The 14,045-nt window shown below is 38.8% G+C and overlaps 1 protein-coding gene across 5 annotated transcripts in view; it reads left to right on the top strand.

Annotated features, from left to right (window-relative positions):
* The window catches only part of WDFY3 (WD repeat and FYVE domain containing 3), a 280,291-nt gene that overhangs the window by 180,493 nt on the left and 85,753 nt on the right, over positions 1-14,045 (top strand). For all 5 annotated transcript variants that reach the window (XM_055434540.2, XM_055434541.2, XM_055434539.2 and 2 more), the window contains 7 exons: positions 2,370-2,560; positions 4,271-4,423; positions 7,656-7,729; positions 7,813-7,974; positions 9,594-9,688; positions 13,245-13,365; positions 13,693-13,910. In XM_055434540.2, coding sequence (XP_055290515.2) covers positions 2,370-2,560; positions 4,271-4,423; positions 7,656-7,729; positions 7,813-7,974; positions 9,594-9,688; positions 13,245-13,365; positions 13,693-13,910 — 1,014 coding nt within the window. The remainder of the gene's footprint in view (positions 1-2,369; positions 2,561-4,270; positions 4,424-7,655; positions 7,730-7,812; positions 7,975-9,593; positions 9,689-13,244; positions 13,366-13,692; positions 13,911-14,045) is intronic.

Below are 14,045 nucleotides of genomic sequence, written 5' to 3'. Positions count from 1 at the left end.
ATTGCTACATGATTTGGTGCCACGGTGAAGACACGTGTGGTGCTTCTGTTTTGGGAAATGAGCTAGAAATAAGAGCTTCAGAGTAGGAGCCTTGTGGATCCAAGTATAGTTAAAGTCAGAGCTACAGAGCCTCGGATCTCATATCTGCTTAGCAAGAGTTGATCATTTTGGTTAGATAGAATTTTGAAACATAACCAAATCAGGCCATCCAAAATCCAAAACTAGCAAGTATGTATTCCAATCTGCAAATCAATATGCAATATCAGAGTGTTAGTGTCTCAGCCATGCCCAGCTCTCTGCGAGTCCACCAGACTCTTCTGTCCATGGAATTTCCCAGGCCAGAATACTGAAGTGGGTTGCCGTTTCCTTCTCCAGGTTTCCTGCATTGCAGGCAGGTTCTTTACTACCTAAGCCACGAGGGAAGCCCAGTGTATAGTGTGGATTCCTTTTAAAATTAACAAGAAGTGTTACGCCAGTCAGTGTCCTACATGTTTCCAGTCCTTGGCAATTATTGTTCCATCGGCGTCCACTTCTCTGAACTTTTTCTTTCTGACCGTGTTGTGTTGCTAAAAGTCTCCTTTATGCTAAGGCCCATGGTAGTTTTTCTTTGTTCAGCTCAGGAAATATCTCCTGAGCTCTGCGCTACGTTCTTGGCAAAAATACGGCAGCACTGTTGTTGTTGTTCAGTTGCTCAGTCGTGTCCAACTCTTTGCAACCACGTGGACCACAGCGTGCCAGGCTTCCCTGTCCATCACGAACTCCCAGAGCTTGCTCAGACTCTTCAGTGATGCCATCCAACCATCTCATCCTCTGTCGTCCCCTTCTCCTCCTGCCCTCAACCTTTCCCAGCATCAGGGTCTTTTCCAATGAGTCAGCTCTTCGCATGAGGTGGCCAAAGTATTGGAGCTTCTAAAGCTGTATCAGTCCATCCAATGAATATTCAGGGTTGATTTCCTTTAAGATTGACTGGTTTGATCTCCTTGCAGTCCAAGGGACTGTCAAGAGTCTTCTCTAGCACCACAGTTCAAAAGCATCATTTATTTGGTGCTCAGCCTTCTTTATGGTCCAACTCTTCCATACATGACTGCTGGAAAAACCATAGCTTTGACTATACGGACCTTTGTTGTTAAAGTGATTTCTCTACTTTTTAATACTCTGCCTAGGTTTGTCATGGCTTTTCTTCCAAGAAGCAAACAACTTTTAAATTCATGGCTGCAGTCACCATTCACAGCCCAAGAAAATAATATCTGTCATTGTTTCCATTTTTTTCCCCATCTATTTCCCACGAAGTGATGAGACCGTTTGCCATGATCTTAGTGTTTTGAATGTTGAGTTTTAAGCCAGCTTTTTCACTCTCCTCTTTCACCTTCATCAAGAAGCTCTTTAGTTCCTCTACGCTTTCTGCCATTAGGGTAGTGTGTCATGTACATATTTGAGGTTATTGATATTTCTCCCTGCAATCTTGATTCCAGCTTGAGCTTCAGCCTGCCCGGCGCGTCAAATGATGTACTCTGCATATTAAGTTGAATAAGCAGAGTGACAGTATATAGCCTTGATGTACTCCTTTCCCAGTATTGAACCAGTCTGTTGTTCCATGTCCAGTTCTAACTATTGCTTCTTGATCTGTGGTATAGTAGAAAAAGCAGTGAGTGAAGAGCTCAAAGATTTAGGTTCTAACCCTTCATCTGTCACTGTGGATTTATGCCAGACATTGGAGCTCTGTGGATGTCAATTTTTCTTATCTATAAACTGGTAATACTGGCCCTAATTACCTTAGATGATAGTTTTCAAAATCCAACTCCATGATATATAAAAGCATTGTGAATGCTACAAGACACACAGAAATATAAAATGCATATTGGCTTTGTTTTTTTAAGAAACTCAGTTTTGATCAGGAGGCAGATGACATTCAAACAATGCCTTAAAAAAAAGTTAAGAATGTAGATAATTGTTACAAAGTTAGTTCCAACACTGTGTTTCCCATGCTTTTCAGGGTCACCGATGTACTGTTACTCATATTACATAACTGAGAGAAGCTTTGAGCAGTAATATGGAATGTGGTTTATTTGACTTTTCTATGGGCTTCCCAAGCCTACCAGTGCAGGAGCCGCAGGAAATGCGGGTTCAATCTCTGGGTCAAGAAGATCCCCTGGAGGAGGAAATGGCAACTTACTCCAGTGTTCTTGCCTAGCAAATCCCATGGACAGAGCAGCCTTGAGGACTATAGGTCCATTGGGTCGCAAGAGAGTTGGATGCAGCTTAGTGACTCAAAACCAATAATGCATAATTAATGAATAGTTCTTAAGATGATGTATTCAGTTCTTGTTTACAATGGGGAATTTAACTTTTTTCCACTGTCTTTTAATCAGGAGTAAGAACATTTGTTCCTAAGCCTGTTGCCACTACTTTGCAGTACATTGGTGGAGCTGCAGCCATCCTGGGCCTGGTGGCCATGGCTTCTGATGTGGAAGGGCTGTACGCAGCAGTCAAGGCCCTGGTTTGTGTGGTCAAGAGTAACCCACTAGCCAGCAAAGAAATGGAAAGAATTCGGGGCTACCAGGTTTGTAACAATAAAGCTTGGTCTTCACTTTACTTTGCATTACAAATCTTATAATTTTCATTGTTAATTCATATTTTTTCAGATTCTGGAAGAATTATATTGTCCAAGTAAACTTTAAAAGTTGGTAGTTCTTATTTAAAACATGTTTCAAATAAGAATGTGGGTTGTTAGTTCAGAGTCATTTTTCTCTATGACAATAGGAATTAAATAGGGTCAGGACTTCTCTGGTGATCCAGTGGTTAAGACTTCGAGCTTCCCATGCATGGGGAACAGGTTCCTTCCATGCTCCACAGCATGGGGAAAAAAAAAATAGGATAGTATACTTGCTCTGCTATTAAGTCACTTCAGTCGTGTCCAACTCTGTGTGACCCCATAGACGGCAGCTCACCAGGCTCCCCCGTCCCTGGGATTCTCCAGGCAAGAACACTGGAGGGGGTTGCCATTTCCTTCTCCAGTGCATGAAAGTGAAAAGGGAAAGTGAAGTTGCTCAGTCGTGTCTGACTCTTAGCAACCCCATGGACTGCAGCCTACCAGGCTCCTACGTCCATGGGATTTTCCAGGCAGGAGTACTGGAGTGGGGTACCATTGTCTTCTCCGATCACTTGCTCTAGAGATGGCTAAATCAGTCATAATTCCAAGGTCTCCTGGCTTTCCTTGCTTTCTCCTTCACACCATTTCATCTTTTACCCCCTCCCCTCTCTTATTAGTTAGCTAGGGGATATGGGAGCCACTGTATGTTAAGTTTGTCATTGCTAGTCCTGAAAACACATGTGGGACTAAAAATATGCCCTGTTCATGTATTTGCAGTCCCTAGGTTTAGGCGGAAAGTTACTTGTAGCAAGAGAAATAAGTATATGGGTCAAGATTATATTCCTCTAGGGTAGATGAAGTATAAATGCCTTCTCTAACTTTAGCAGTTAGTTCATTGGTAGTAGATAATGTTTACTATAGTGTTTTCAGTAGATTTAATTGTACTATTTTGATGTTTTGTTTTGCAAAACTCTCAAAATAACAGTTGCAGCATTGCAATAGGAATAATCTCAATGTTCCAATAATATGAGAATGACTAATAATACTATAACCATTCCATATATCATTCAGCCTTTTAAGATTGTAATTATGGAGACAGTGTTGCAGAAGAAAACAATCCTTTTGACAAAATGTTATGTAGAGAACAGGAGTAGAAATTGTATACATGTGATGGCAACAGCAACTCAAGTATTTATGTGCGAGTAGAGTTTATGTACAATGGCACGCCACTCCAGTACTCTTGCCTAGAAAATCCCATGGATGGAGCAGCCTGGTAGGCTGCAGTCCGTGGGGTCGCTAAGGGTCGGACACGACTGAGCGACTTCACTTTCACTTTCACACACTGGAGAAGGAAATGGCAACCCACTCCAGTGTTCTTGCCTGGAGAATCCCAGGGACGGGGGAGCCTGGTGGGCTTCCGTCTATGGGGTCACACAGAGTCGGACACGACTGAAGTGACTTCGCAGCAGCAGCAGCAGAGTTTATGTAAAAGTGGGTATTTTAATAAGAGAAAAATGGGATTACCCTGATTTTCAGCATTTCCTCTAATACTATGTTATCATGATGAAAGATTAGAAATCGGTGTAGAAGCCTCAGGAACTGCTCTCCTTAGGGTTCTTGTGTGTGGTGTGTGTCTGTGTGTATGATGATTGATCAGCAGGCATTGGTATTTTCTTTCAGTTGCTGGCAATGCTGTTTAAGAAGAAACGCTCCCTTCTTAACAGCCACATTCTCCATCTCACTTTTTCCTTGGTGGGAACTGTTGACAGTGGACACGAGACCTCCATTATTCCAAATTCAACAGCTTTCCAGGATCTACTTTGTGATTTTGAAGTATGTATATAAACACTAACTGGTAATACATAATCAGTGAACCGATTCCTTATTTGGTGTATTTGTAGAGTTAACTATGAAAAAGTTTTCTAAGACATGTTTTTGTTCTATAATTTTATGATGCTCACATTAATGTCATTAGTAAAACATGCAAAATAGAGTAGTGGTGGTGCTTTTTGCCAGGGATAATCCATGGTACCAATAGTATTACAGTGAAATGGTGTAATGCATATACCTAACCATAGTCAATTTGCTGTTGCCACTGGCATGACAAGAGGCAAACATTTTCAGCAAAAAAAGTTTTGGTTACTAGTAGCTGTAGGGCAAAATATTCTTTTCAGCAAAATAACAAGATTTTTATTTCTACTGACTTACTACCATAATAGCTTCCACTCTGTCCTCTCAAAGCACCACTTAATCACGCATATTCTTTTTGTCTTTAATTTCTTGTTCACAGCACTTTGCACTCGCATCACTATATAAAATCTCCTCCCGCAAGACTGGAGGCTTTACGAGGGCAGAGGTCATATCTGTCTGCATCCTTGTATCCCTGCAACCCAGAATAGTGTCTAGTACTCAAGAGTTTGCTGTGATGTCTGGCCCTAAATCATCATCTTTGTAACTTTCGTAAGCGCCACTTGTCAGTTATTTTAAAGACTGTGTGCCCCTAAATGTTGTACTGAAACTTTATTTAAAGCTGATTAGCAACACCCCTGTAAATAGAAATTCATGGCTCTCCTCTGTTCTTGGTACCCCAGCCTCCACAGCATGCGACGCGGTGCGTTTCCATGTTTCCATTTTCTCGCCTGTCCTCCTCTTGCTGGCCTTTAGGCATCACTCACCTGGCTCTTTATCTTGTTCACTACTTTCCCCATCGTTTTCAGGTGATGAAATTTTCGTTTTGTTGTTGTTTAGTCGCCAGGTCATGTGCGACTCTTTAGTGATCCCATAGACTGTAGTCCACCAGACTCCTCTGTCCATGGGATTTTTGAGGCAAGAATGGAATGGGTTGCCATTTCTTTCTTCCTGATGCAGGGATGGAACCTGTGTCTCCTCCGTTGTATTACTTTACAGAAGAGTGTCCATCTTCACTTCTTTATCCTTTTCCTCTGTGGTGTTCTTTTTCCTCTAGATTCTCAACCAGCCCCACAGGCTCATCTCTATGGAGACTTGCAAACCTAAATCTTTAGCTTGATATCTGAATCCAGACGTATTTCTAACTTCTTCCTAAATGTTACGTTTCTGTGTCCCAGCAACACCTACACTGAACATAACATCCTTTCCCCAAGTTAGTTCTTCCTTTGAGCTTGTTTCTGTTAGTAGCACCACCAATTCTCCCCTTCAGTGAGACTTGAAGTTGAAAAATCAGCTTCCTCCTCCTTCAGTGTTTATGAACAGCACGAATTAAGGCAGATTCTGCTTCCGCATTTCATGCATCTTGTGTTTTCTGTTTCTCCTGCTACATGCTAATCCAAGCCCTAATCAGTTCTCCTCTTACTAAAACAGTGATCACTTCTTTTCCCCTTTCTTCAGGCTGTTTTACATGCTTTTTTACCTCATTCTTTGCAAGATATAATCATGTAACTTATTAAAGATTTTCAGTGCTCTGTCCTACACAATAAAGTTACACACTTCTCAGCCTGATATTCTAAGTTCTAATACACAAACCTCTCATTCTGTTAGAAAATAATTATTTAATATGTTTGAGCCCAGCACTGTATTGTATGCTATGCTATGCTAAGTCACTTCAGTCGTGTCCGACTCTGTGTGACCCCATAGACGGAAGCCCACCAGGCTCCCCCTTCCCTGGGATTCTCCAGGCAAGAACACTGGAGTGGGTTGCCGTTTCCTTCTCCAATGTGTGAAAATGAAAAGTGAAAGTGAAGTCGCTCAGTTGTGTCCGACCCCTAGCGACCCCACGGACTGCAGCCTACCAGGCTCCTCCATCCATGGGATTTTCTAGGCAAGAGTACTGGAGTGGCTTGCCATTGCCTTCTCCGAGCACTGTATTAGGTGCTAAGAAAGTGAAAATAGATAAGTCCATGCCTCAAGGCATTTAGTGCACTAGATGAGAAAAGCAAATAGACAATAAAAATTTTGTGAAAGCATGAAGACAAAGGTATGCAGAGGGCTTCCCCTGTGGCTCAGTAGTAAAGAATCTGCCTACCGGTGTAGGAGACATGGGTTCAATCCCTGGTTCGGGAACATCCCCCATGTTACAAAGCAACTAAGCGTGTGCGCCGCAGCTACTGAGCCTATGCTCTGGAACCCACATGCCACAACTGCTGAAGCCCATGTGGCCTGTAGCCTGTGTTCTGCAACAAGAGAAGCCATCACAATGAGAAGTCTGCACACCCCTATAGAGGGTAGCCCTTGCTCACCACAACTAGAAAACCTATGCAGCAACAACCCAGTGCATCTAAAACAGAAAAAAAGCTAGGTCACGATAATTTACCATCTCTGTCATTTCTGGACCTATTTGTAATGATTTTCTTTTTCTCTTACTTATGACTTATATTTTCCCGTTTATTTGCTTGCTTGGTAACTTTTGATCAGATGCTAAGTTTTACATTGTTGATTGGTAAATTTTGTTTTATTTTCTTAACGAGGCTTTGTTCTGGCACTGCAGTTTTGAAACATCTGTTAAGCCTTGTTTGGATGGACTTGTATTCATCCTTAGTGGTTATTTAGCCCTCCTACTAAGTAAGGTACTACACTTCTGAGACCTCTACCCAACCTTCCCTTGTATTTCAAAGTCTCTACACAGGTTGGTGGGAGTGCAGACTAGTCCCAGCCGTTTGTGAGTTTTAGGAATTGTTTGTGGTGCTACCTTGCATTGGTTATTTCCAGCTTTGGACCTCCATAGGATTCCTGCTATTCAGTTTTTGTATCCAGTAATCATTCTATTCAGTATGTTGTATTCAGTATTCACTAATAGTATTCAGTCATTGAGCCCAGAGAGATTTTGTGTAGATCTTGCCTTTCTAGTTGTTTACTCTAGGAGGGTAATTTTCATAGCAATTATCTCTTTATGAACAGAACCAGAAGTCCCATATACCAGCAGTTTTATAGTACAACAGCAAATAAAATCTACGAAAGTGACTATATTCAATTAATTTATCTAATTTGTCTAAGTGAAGTAAGTTATGTGTACTGCATTTGTGTTTATTGGGTTGCGATTTGGGGTATTTTTTAACCCTAAATATACCACTGTTCTTCATTTTTATTTTAGGTCTGGCTCCATGCTCCATATGAGCTTCATCTCTCCCTATTTGAACACTTTATTGAATTGCTCACAGAGTCCAGGTATTGGATGATATCTAAATTGTTAGTTGTTCAGTTACAGAAGTGATGCCAGTACAGTGTATAAAATCTTCTTTCTCTTACAGTGAAGCTTCAAAGAATGCCAAGTTGATGAGGGAATTCCAGCTAATCCCAAAGCTGCTACTGACTCTTCGCGATATGTCTCTATCCCAGCCTACCATTGCTGCTATTAGTAACGTGCTGAGCTTCTTACTGCAGGGTTTTCCCAACAGCAATGATCTACTCAGGTAGTGAAAACTTCTGTGTTCATCGGTTTGTTCACTGAAAGTACCAATGAGATTAAGATGATTGAGGTGAATGTAATTGCTTCCTATGCCTGGACAGTACCTGCAAAGCTAACACTATTCAGGATGCTTGTAGATCATGGAAAACAGGCGTGTATCTTGCAAACCAGTTGTTGCCACTGGTGACTATTAGAATTTTGGGAGAATGGGTTTTAGAATTAGTTCAGTGAGACTGATTGTCCTGGACATAAAAGTGTTCAGTGTGAGAATTCTTGGTCCCCAGCCCTCTTCCAAGACCAGGCTTTGCTGCTTCTCAAATGTATGTGCAGAAATACATACGCACATGCATACACACCCACAGTGGACGTGCCATGTCTTTTGTATTTATTCTTTATCACCCAAACTGATGATAGTATGTTATTGTTGCATAGTCAAATATTTTCTATAACATGAGTGTTATTTTGCTGCTAATGTGAAATATGGCTTCAGGCATATTTATGGAGTATCTGTAGAGCAGTTCTAATAAGCACTTGAGAATTCTCGTCTTGGCTAGAAATGGAAGAAAAAAAACTACCTAAGTTATTTTCCAAGTAGAAAATTGCTTTTAACTGCACTTAATCACCTCTTGTCATGTTACTACTCAAGTATTACAGATGACATCACACTCGCTGACTAGGGTATTCCCAGTAGTCTCCATTTGGTACAGCATGTAAATCACTCGACAGATTTAAAACTGGAGTTTAAAGGTTAATTTGGAGATTGTTGTCATTATTAGTAATATTTATTTAGGTCTTATCCTGGTATTATGATGATCACTTTGCTAAAATTTTCACTGTAACCTATCAAGGCTTTTCTCTACATTACCAATTGAGAAATTAAAGCCCTGAGAGGTTAAGCTACTTGCCCCAAGTAATATGATGAAAAAATGATAGAGCTAGGATTTTAATCTTAACCTGTGTTTTCAAACCCCAGACTTAACTATTTGGCTACAGTAGATCTGTATAGGGAATGTTGCTGCTGCTGCTGCTGCTAAGTCGCTTCAGTCATGTCCGACTCTGTGCGACCCCATAGACAGCAGCCCACCAGGCTCCCCTGTCCCTGGGATTCTCCAGGCAAAAACACTGGAGTGGGTTGTCATTTCCTTCTCCAATGCATGAAAGTGAAAAGTGAAAGTGAAGTTGCTCGGTCGTATCTGACTCTTAGCGACCCCATGGACTGCAGCCTACCAGGCTCCTCCATCCATGGGATTTTCCAGGCAAGAGCACTGGAGTGGGTTGCCATTGCCTTCTCCCATAGGTAATGTTAGGACATTTTTAATTGAGACCATACTGGTGAGTTTTTTTAAAATATTTGGATTGGTGCTTTAAAGGACTCATATTTCTGATGAAGTTTGTTTTTCCCTGTATGTATTTTAAAACATAGCATATTAATGTTAGTTGTTCTAATGTTAATTGCAATGGTTCTAGGGGAAGCAGCTGAAATACAGTCATGTAAGATCTATAAAAGATCAGTTAAAATAAGTACTCTCTTGGTTTTCATTTCTTTGCTTTTTTGTTAGTGTGTTGTTTGTTTTGTAGAGAGAAAAAATAAAATCTATAACTTCCTTTTTCTTGTATTGAAAGGTTTGGCCAGTTCATTTCTTCTACTTTACCAACATTTGCAGTTTGTGAGAAGTTTGTAGTTATGGAAATAAATCACGAAGAGAAGCCTGACACTGGTGAGTCAGTTCTGGAGCTTGGAAGCTAACTACTGTGCTCTCTGCCTTCTTCTGACACAAGTTGGACCTGAATTATATGTGACACTGTTATTTTACTTTTCTCGTTGAATTACTTTTCTTGGTCTTTCACAGATGTATTTGTCTTAGACCAAGCCCCTACAATACACAGAAATACATAATTACCTACAAATTTAATAAGGGTGGGAATTTGCTTTAAAAGTAAAATCTTTCCAATTTTTACAAGATTTATAGTGATGTTCCTTTAAACAATAAACTCTTCCGGTATAATTTTTGAACCTTTTTTTTTTTTAATTTATATTAATCTTCAGAAACACAGATTCTTACCAAAGTGAATTGTATCTGTATTACTGTTATTTTAATTTCCCTGTTACATATTTAATAATCATTGAGGGAAAGAACATTTTACTAGAATCATATAAATGTTAAACAAAATTTTTGTAAGTTGTAATTCCTGAGCCTATGACAACCACTTTTTTTTTATATAAACTTTCCTCCTTTGAAGCATATTTTTCCGTTGCTTGAACGTATTTTTCCTGTCATGTATTGTAGATGGGGACATGTGCTTGGAAAACACTGAAAGACCTTTTAAATTAACCTGTGATTAAATTCACAGTATTTTATATTTATTCAGCATTATTTACATCATTATCCTGTTAACGTTTTTCCCTAATCATGTCACATAAAAGAGTTCCTTTAAAACTCTCACAACCCTATCCATCTGGGAGTCCTCTTCCATATTGGCTGTATCATTCAGAGCACAGCCTGTCTGGTGCTTCATAAGTAAGAAGAGAAAGTGGTATAATTATGTTTTCCAAAGGAGAAACTAAGAGATTTGAGAGGCTGACTTCCTGCAAATCATCTAGAGCAGAACATATAAAGCTGGTAACCACTTACTTCCTACTCATTTGGAACAATGTTGTTATTTCTTCGGGTGAAGCAGAGTAGCAGTGAGTGAGAAGCATATAGGTCAAATCAATGGATGACACTTGTTTAGTGCTTAGTATTTCCCGGACAATTTTAAGCGCTCTATATGATCTTATAACAACCCTGTGAAATTGGTCCTGTTATTACCAGTTTTACCAAACGTGAGGAAACCGGGGTCTAGAAAGATTAAATAAAAGTAATTTACTGAGATCACACCACTGCATTTAAACTATGGTAGTCCAAACCAACATTCTAAGCTTTTAACCCCTGTGTTATTCTACCATATATTCAAAGATTATTTCCAGGGTCTGAATTAATATAAAAGCTGAGTAAATAGGAATTGAAAGGAGACTACTGTTAAAATCTTGGTGGACCTATATAACATGTTTATTTCAAGTATAAAAAAAAGATATAGGAAAAGTATTTCTCTAGTCCCCATAATGGACATTGATATCAATAACTACAACTCCAAACCAACATTCTAAGCTTTTAACCACTGCATTGTTCTATCAATTCAATATACAAGGATTATTCCTAAGTTCTGAATTAATATAAACCAAGTAAATAGGAATTAGAAAGGAGAGTACTTTAAAATCTTTGAAACTATAAAACAGACTTATTTCAAGTATTAAAAAATATATACACAGGAAAAAATATTCCTGTAATTTCCATATTCCTTGCTGATCATTGAATTCCATAACTACAGCTAGTGTTATAAAAAATTTTTCTTGACAAGAGCACAGTAGCAGGGATGTATAAATTAGGAAAATTTTCTCTTGATCTGCCAAGCTGATTAGTATTCTTCTTATCAATTCATTGCCATTTGAAAGATTAGAGAAAGCCAAAAGGATTTGCAGGTCTTGTTAGTCTATGACATTAATTATTTGTGTGGACTGGACTGTCTTATGTATAATATGTTTCCCAAAAATTAAAACCGTAATTTTTTTCTTTCAAATAGTTTATACAGTCTTCAGGATACACCTACAAACAAGTGGTTTAAACAATGCTGAACAGTGATATAATAATTAATACAAAATAAAATAAATAGCATGAAAGGGCAATGCAGTGGGGAGTAAACCATCAGTTTGAATGGGAAGAAGTTAACCTGGAAGTTTCTTTGAGTTCATTGTTTAAAACTGTATCTGAAAATTAGGGGAAACATAACTGACAGTGAAAAAACTAGGCATAAAAACCAAGGAGGAGAATTCCTAATTTCTGTGTAGATTGTCATTTTATCGAAAGGAAAAACTGAAAACAAGTAATTCCTTAGTCAGTGTAAGTTGTGTGGTATGCCATCAATAAGGCTTTTTGTAAATTACCAGTCATTTACCTACTAGAAGGGGAGGGAATCTTGAGTTCCCCTCGGTAAACTTAAAGCACCCTTCCCAATGATTAAGGCACTAAATTAGCATTTTATTTTTTTATTTTTTTTATTTTTTTTGAACAGAGGAAAATTTATGCGTCGAACCTGGACTGGTCACTTATGATAATATACATGCTACAATTCCATTCTCTCCAATCATTCCACCTTCACCCTCTCCCACAGAGTCCCAAAGACTGTTCTAAATGCCTATGTCTCTTTTGCAGTCTCTTATACAGGGTTCAGGTTACCATTTTTCTAAATTCCATATATATGCGTTAATATACGGTATTGATGTTCTTCTTTAAATTAGCATTTTAAAAGACAAGTGTGTAAGGGTTAAAATGGCCCCTTGCCCAAGCAAGTAAATGCATATAACCTTGGCCATTCAGTTTTAGCCTGAGCTTGAATTATAGAATAAAGAAAAGAAAGGCATGTTTATTGTGACTTACTAACCTATAGCTGGATGTGGCAGAGTTGGGCCTGGAAATTTGGGCCATGGATCCCAGTCCCTGTGCTTCCAGGACTATCCACTGAGAGCCAGATGCTTTCTGCCTTCCTCCCTTCCTTCCCCAAGTTCTCTTGTATGTTTCTGTGCCTTTCCCTCTGGTCTGTGCTATTTAAGTCTAGCTTTCCTTTATCTATTATAATTATTGAATAATTTATGCTTCCTCTTTTCATTTTTGAATTTGAAAAAATTAACTATTTTAAAAAGAACTAGAAATTAAGGATTTGCATTGTTATTTTTGTTCATGTGATTCTCATTTGATCACTTTGCCCTGTAAGTACAAGAAAGGAATATTAATATAGAAAGGGGTTCACAGTCTTTACTATCCCTTTTTTAGATAAACTTTCCTGATGGCTCAGACAGTAAAGAATCTGCTTGCAATGCAGGAGAGCCTGGTTCAATCCCTGGGTCAGGAAGATTCCCTGGAGAAGGAAATAGCAACCCACTCCAGTATTCTTGCCTAGAAAATCCCATGGACAGAGGAGCCTGGTGGGCTATAGTCCATGGGGTCACCAAGAGTCAGATACCACTGAGCAGCTAACACATAAGTAAATGAACAGTTTTCATGATTTTAAAGAGAAATGTTTAATAGACCCTTTTTCTGTGTTCCACTGTAGTGGAAAGTACTCCTAGAGAAAATGTTTTCTGAAAGATATATTTCGACGATATTTCCTAGACCAGTGTTGGATATTTTATCCCAGTTTATCTGCTAGGGCAATTTAATGTATTTCTTTTCATTGCAGGAACTGAAGAAGAGTTTGGAGGTCTTGTATCTGCTAATCTTATACTTTTGAGGAACAGACTTCTGGATATCTTACTAAAACTGGTTTACACATCTAAAGAAAAGACAAGCATTAATTTACAGTAAGTAAAATCTTTTGAGAATTGATGGTAATAGTTGATTTTACTAGTTAATTCATTATAGACAAAATAAAAATTTGTCTTTGACTTGTTTCTAATTTATGTTTTAATTGGAGTATAACCCCTTTACAGTGTCCTGTTGGTTTGTACTATACAGCTACATGAATTAAATATACATACATCTTGTTTGATGCTAACTTTTAATAGATTTCTTTTTAAAACCCTGAAATTCATAGTATCTCAAAAACAAAAGCTGGTCTTTGTTTTCTTTTTAATTTGAAATCCTAATCCTTGAAACTAATGTTTTGTTTAATCCATCTGTCTGAATAGAGCTTGTGAAGAGCTGGTCCGGACGCTGGGCTTTGACTGGATTATGATGTTTATGGAAGAACACTTGCATTCTACCACAGTCACGGCAGCCATGAGGATTCTTGTTGTCCTACTGAGTAATCAGTCTATTCTCATCAAGTTCAAGGAGGGACTCAGTGGTGGAGGTTGGCTGGAGCAGACAGATTCTGTCTTAACAAATAAGATCGGAACTGTACTAGGTATGGGACTTCTATAGTCGGCTGTTTTGAAATGAGCTTTGTGTTGAGTTTTTAAATTTTAGATAAGCTTATACTGTTTGATTTATCTAACAATCGTTAAGAGTCAAGAACTTTAATGACAGATTAAAAAGCATA

This window comes from Moschus berezovskii, chromosome 5, assembly GCF_049115385.1.
Source record: "Moschus berezovskii isolate FMDL1 chromosome 5, NW_MosBer_1.0, whole genome shotgun sequence".
In the NCBI taxonomy this organism is placed as follows: Eukaryota; Metazoa; Chordata; class Mammalia; order Artiodactyla; family Moschidae; genus Moschus; species Moschus berezovskii.
This window is presented reverse-complemented; position numbering and strand designations above follow the sequence as displayed.